The following is a 6062-nucleotide window of genomic DNA, read 5'->3' as shown; positions in this document are numbered from 1 at the left end:
GTGTGTGTGTGTGTGTGTGTGTGTGTACGCGCGCACCATAGGTGTTTGCAGAGGACTGCTCCGATCCTTGTCTGCTGGACCTCCAGAAACACCTTCCCAAATATTACGGCACCTGGTCCTCTCCTGACAGCCCAAACGGTGAGAAACAAACTATGGTCTCATCTCCTTTTCACAACTTCACAATTCATGCTAAAAGGCCTAAATGACTAAAGGAAACTCATTTCTATACGATGACTCTTTGTGATGTCATTGACACAGAGCTCTACCTGAAGCTGGAGGATGTGACGAGTCGCTTCAACAAGCCGTGCATCATGGATGTGAAGCTGGGCCGCAGAAGCTACGATCCGCTCGCTTCACAGGAGAAACGGGAGCAGCAGATCAGAAAATACCCTCTGATGGAGGAGATCGGATTCCTGATCCTGGGCATGAGGGTCAGCTCTTTATGTTGGCTTAATAACTAATTAATATTTAGAATGAAATTTTTTCATGATTCGCCATGTGGAGTTGATCTGCAGACCACAACACATTATGTTTATTTTCATGTTAAAACTTTTTAAGCATAAAGCTGCTAAGAGTTTCATATTGTAGAGATGGTTGAAGTTTTGCAAATTATCCAGATCTGAGGTGAGTCCAACTGTACAGTTAGTGGTTTGAATATTACTGACTTGATCCAGACTGCAGCTGATCATGTAGCATGTTACATACTTCAGGAGGAGCTCCACAGTCTGGACATTCGGCCCAAAGCTTCTCCACAGCATCCACCTCTTCACAGTGATGCCACATTTTACTGATGCTGAGGTTTACCTGCTGTAGCTGTGTTAGCTGTGTGCAGCGTCACATTACCTGATGCTTCAGCTGCCTTGTCATTTACAGAGCTAAACGTATCAACTACTTTGTGCTGCAGTTCATTTAGCCTCCTGTAAAAACAAAAAAACAATCTCTCAGGCAGTGGAGCCTCTTCAGATCTAAAGCAGCAAAAAATCTATACTTTATTTTTTCTTTATTTTGCTTGGTCCAGCTGCAGTAAGTAACTTTTATAAACAATATATTTTTTTCTATTTTTGTTAAAATATGTCTTGATGTCAGAAACTCTGTCAGAAATAACCAAGATGTTTCTCTGCTATTAGCACATTGACCAGCACGTACACTAGCATGACTTCCAGCGCTAAGACCCTCTTCCTGTCTCTGATTGGTTGTTTCTGACAGAGTGGTGTATTTCTGCAGATGAAGCATAGAAACTCAGGGAGAAGTCAGAGGAGCTTGATATTTTTGGGTCTTATGTTCCACTATCACAATGTGACATAAAAAAAACATTGTTTATAAAGTTATCTACTGCAACTTTAAGATTAAATTCTAGTTGTGCTTTTATAAGGTAGTTTTGAAGTAAAGCCTGGTGGCCTGCCAGGCTGATGATGCACTGAGTTTGTAGAAAGAAGGCCACCATGTTGATGAATCCTTGCTGTTTTTCAGGTCTATGATGTTCGCAGTGAAACGTTCAACTCCTACAACCAGCACTATGGAAGGGCCCTGGATAAGGACACAGTTAAAGACGGTGCGTTTGTCCATTTTATCTTATTCTCACACTTCTATATTTGCCTAATTATTTTCATGAATAGCAATTCAAACAGGCAACAACTTTAGTTTTGAACAATTGAGATAAAGACAGCCGATAAGCTGTCCCTGTGTGTCCGGTGTTCCCCTGCAGGCTTAGCTGTGTTCTTCAAGAACGGTGTGTGTTTGAGGAGGGACGCCATCCGGGCCAGCATCTGCAGGGTGCAGCACATTCTCAACTGGTTTCACTCCCAGCACCAGCTGGCCTTCTACGCCAGTTCCCTTCTTTTCGTCTATGAGGGTCTTCCCTCCTCTTTCACCTCATCCTCCTTGTCATCTCTCCTCATCGGCCCGTCAGTCAGCGACGCCATGGTGAAAACCACCCATTCGGTGCTGGTTGGTGATGGCGGTCAGAGCCAGGAAGAGGAAGTGGGTCAGCAGGAAGCTGGACAGGAAAACAAGCTAGCCGAGTACAACAACAATACCGAGGTGGGCGTTTTGTGGGACAGCAGCATCTCCACGGTTCACACCAATCACAGGAAGGACGGGGACAAGCCCTGTGTCCGGGGTTACCTCCACCTCAGCAGGGTGGACGATGTAGTTGCCGAGGTAATGAAAGCCTCCGATCACGCTCCTGCTCCATACGAAGAAGACAACACGTGTCAGAGGAAGGCCGACCCGAAGCTGTCACCAAACGGGAACAGAAACCAGGATAGAGACAGAGGCAGGACAGAGGAGGACGAGGACGGGCTGGAGGGAGAGAGGGGGACAGACGGACAGGGTGGGATGGGAGATGCAGCCGTGGAGGTCAGAATGATAGACTTCGCTCATGTTTTCCCAAGCGATAGCCTGGACCACGGCTACATCTACGGCCTGAAACACCTGCTGACTGTGCTGGAGCAGATCCTGTGTGACGCTGCTCAGAGTGCGCTCAGTTCGCCTACCTCCTGAAGTCCACATGCAACCACTGTGTCTTCTGCTCAGCTAACACAAAACTGGAGCGGATTGAAGTCTGACGGATGAGCCACCGTTGATTCTTCTTATCCTGATGGCTTTAGCTGCGTTTCTGTTCGTGACTGCGTCCCGTATTTTATCACAGGTTTTATTGTCGTGAACATGCATTAGCGCCTCAGCTGTTGGTTGTTTTGGAAAAGTTCTGAATAAATAATATTTTAAGTTATAAAAACAAAATGCAGCCTGTATTTCCCACAACTTGTGGGTCGGTTTTCTGCAATTTAATTCCACAAAACGTACAACCCGGAAGTTCCAGGAGTTTATTCTGCATCTATCCTACATGTTTCTACGTCGTACCCCGATTCCAGCTGATTAAGGTCCAGCCCCCACAATCCCCCTCCACCCAACACCCTGTAAGTTGTGGGATGCCCAGGCTGCATTACGACCTGCTACCTTCATATCATCATCCCCTGATCACTGGAAAGTCTTTTATTAGCATGCTTCAAATGAGCAACATGTTCCTGTTTTTCTCATCTCTTTATAAGATACAGGATATGTGTTCTATAATATCACTTTACATTATGCAACTGTATAAGCACTATTTTGACTAGATATAATGAATTGGTGACGTTTTCAGACTGTCTGGCTCTGTCAGGCACATAATCAACTCCTAATGCAACTCCCAGTCTGATCACCTGACTAATTATTCATTCATTCATTCCAGAGGAATTCAAAACAAATCTTTATCAGGAATGGAGTTATGCTGCTACTGATCTGATCCACATCTTTAGGAATAAAAACAGATTCGTCTGTCTTTTATCAGATCTGTTTGAGTTAAAATCACTGACAGGTGAGAACTGGGATGACTTTATATTTGTTTACAGGAGAAAGCAGGACTGAAAAAGTTAAATCAGGGGTTTGATCAGCTGTCTATGAATAAACTGCAACTTGTTTCTAAAAACCTTAAAGGAGTCAGTGGTGGAAAAGACTCGGAAAGTGATGATTATGTTGGAATGAGATGTTAATTTAGTGCTTTTCTTTAAACCACTGACAACTAACTCAGGTATCCTCCCCATCTCTTTAGTGTGTGTGTGTGTGTGTGCGTGTGTGTGTAAGTAAATCAATGCTATATGCTGTATAATTGGTGGTCTTTCTACTTGATGTTGGTTGATTTTTATTTTTGTAATCTCATGGCTAACCGGATCTCATTGCTGTTGACCTTGACCTTGTTTTAAACTTTTATATTTGATTTTCATTTTTACCTCTTGACAGGAAGCTTGATGTATTTACTTTTTACTGTTGCTGTGATCAGCAGCCAGATTTTCCTGTTGAAATCATCTCTCCTCCTCGCTGGTCTAATTTTTCTCTCCACCTCCAAACGATGTAAGGAACAGGAAGTTCTCTGACGTTCCACCGCTTGTTTCTGTTTTAGAGTTGCAATATTATTTCAAAAAGCCTTTAAATTAAACTCGCCAATTGATTTCCACTGAGGTTCGTCTTGAAACAAACACAGCCATCAGCTGGAGATTATTCCACTCTGTGGAATTAATGGTTATTCCCAAAAGTTGGATTTGGGATTCAAATCCTCTTTCTGTTGGTTGTTGTAAAGGAACTTTTTATACTGTCTGCTTCCACATTGATCATTTAGACTTTCGGGCGGTATAAGGACGAAATGGGAGAGGCTGCTTTAACCTGAATGAAGCTGGTGAACAGTCTGAATGTGCTTAAATGAGTTTTCTGCAGTAATGTGCTACTTTTAATGAATGAAAATGCTGACCGCCCCTTGGTTTTTAGCTAATCTAACTATTTTACCAAAGTTGGAATGATGGGATGGCTCATCTCAAACTTTGTATACATGTGACAGTTGTACTACTGTCAGGCCAAGTCTAACAAAAATGGCTGAATGAATTTAAAAACCAAAGTTGTTGCTCTTGTGAACAAATGCATATGTAAAGCCCATCTTATTGTTGAAGGATAAATAATTGTTCACAAGTTTGACCAATCTATTTATTTTTTTTAATTTTTTTTTAATTTTGTAATTTCTAAAGTTCTTGAAGTCATTCTTTAGTGTTGGAGGCTTTTAGAGCCTGGTCTGCTAAAACAAGATTCTGAAGCATTTCACAATCTTCATTTTCTATATCATTTTCATATCAAACAGCTTTAATCTAAAGTTTAGTTATATATCAAGAAATAATTCAAGTCTCTTAAAGAAACATGTCATAGCAGGAGTTGGTAAAGTAAAAAAAAACTCAGTTGATAGGAGGTGGAGTTCTTGCTGTAAAAACCTCAGTTCAATCTACAGAAAAGAAACCTCCCATAAAATATTTGTATTTACCAGCTCTGCTCCTGACATTTGGATAAACGGATTTGATCCGTTGTAGAACACCAACTGCAGCTTCCTGCAGGTTGTCACGTTGCCATCGAGTTCATGTCGATTTCTGTTTGGAGTTTTCATCCATGTTGGAGATGCCACCAGTGTCTGTAATGTAACGTGTCCCATGTTTTCTCAGATTATTGATGGCATGCATTTACTGTGCCATGGCATATTTAATACTGTTGGGTTTTCTGTGCCCTCCTGTCTCATAGATTTGTACAGTCAGATCTTTTGGAGCCATTTCTATGCCCTCTGGAAACAGCGACTTTAGAGAAAGAAAGCAACTGTCAGAAATTCCTGCAGCAGCTGAACTTTGTTTTCAGGTAATCACACGTACAATTGATGTTAGTTGGGCACCAAATAACAGTGAATGGATGGTGAAATTATTAAAAAAAATGTCTTTGCATTTTCTTTATTTTGAATAATTTGTTCAACAGATTTTCCCCGGAGATGAATTAAACCGTATATATTTTGCATTAAGGGGACAAAAAGTTTTGATGTGATTAATGCTGGTCAGGTTTTCTACAACACAAGGCAACATTTTAACAGGGTGAAACCTTTTGAGAGCTACTGTACGTTTAGTTTTTGTACCACTGGTAAAACACTGGAGATGCTTTTTAATGCTACGGTAAATCTCAGTGCTTCAGTCCTGTACAAAGCCACATCATTTTAACCCGTGACAATGAATTAATGTAATACTAAACTTTATTCAATAATTGTTTTAATCTTAAAGAAAAACACTGATATGTTATGTTTTCCCTAATATGGCTATTTTTAATAAACCTTGTCTTTTGTAAAAAAAAAAAATAAAATAAAATCTGTGCAAAATGTCTTCTTTTAGGATGTTTTCCAGGAATTACTCAAGTTTTATTTTTATTTTTCCTCAATGGGCCAAGAGGTTTAGAGCTGCACTCTCCTGTCTTCATTCTCTGGATGTTGTGCTGATAACGTGATGCTGTGTGTGAGCAAGCAACTTTCCTCATAACCCGATCCAGTCTGTTTTTTAATCACTTGCTGTGATAGAAAATGTGTTTGAAACCAAATCTTTATTGGACAAACAGTTTTAACCCTGGTCTTTAGAGGAGGGGTCATTTGGACCCCACATGGCAGCGTGCCTTTCTCTTTGTTTCTTTGTGTGGCTTTGGGAACTGATGGTTTGACGAGACACCTAGGCCTGTCACAA

General features: G+C 41.1%; 1 protein-coding gene across 1 annotated transcript in view; it reads left to right on the top strand.

Moving 5' to 3' along the window:
* Positions 1-5707, top strand: part of ipmkb (inositol polyphosphate multikinase b) — a 15906-nt gene extending 10199 nt beyond the window's left edge. The window contains exons 3-6 of the mRNA XM_015058156.1: positions 42-138; positions 259-431; positions 1471-1552; positions 1706-5707. Of these exons, the coding sequence (XP_014913642.1) occupies positions 42-138; positions 259-431; positions 1471-1552; positions 1706-2502 (1149 nt within the window). The 3' untranslated portion in view covers positions 2503-5707. The remainder of the gene's footprint in view (positions 1-41; positions 139-258; positions 432-1470; positions 1553-1705) is intronic.
* Positions 5708-6062: the final 355 nt, after the last annotated feature.

Source organism: Poecilia latipinna, unplaced genomic scaffold (assembly GCF_001443285.1).
Source record: "Poecilia latipinna isolate Pla-1442-1.1 unplaced genomic scaffold, P_latipinna-1.0 Scaffold1520, whole genome shotgun sequence".
Taxonomy (NCBI): domain Eukaryota; kingdom Metazoa; phylum Chordata; class Actinopteri; order Cyprinodontiformes; family Poeciliidae; genus Poecilia; species Poecilia latipinna.
This window is presented reverse-complemented; position numbering and strand designations above follow the sequence as displayed.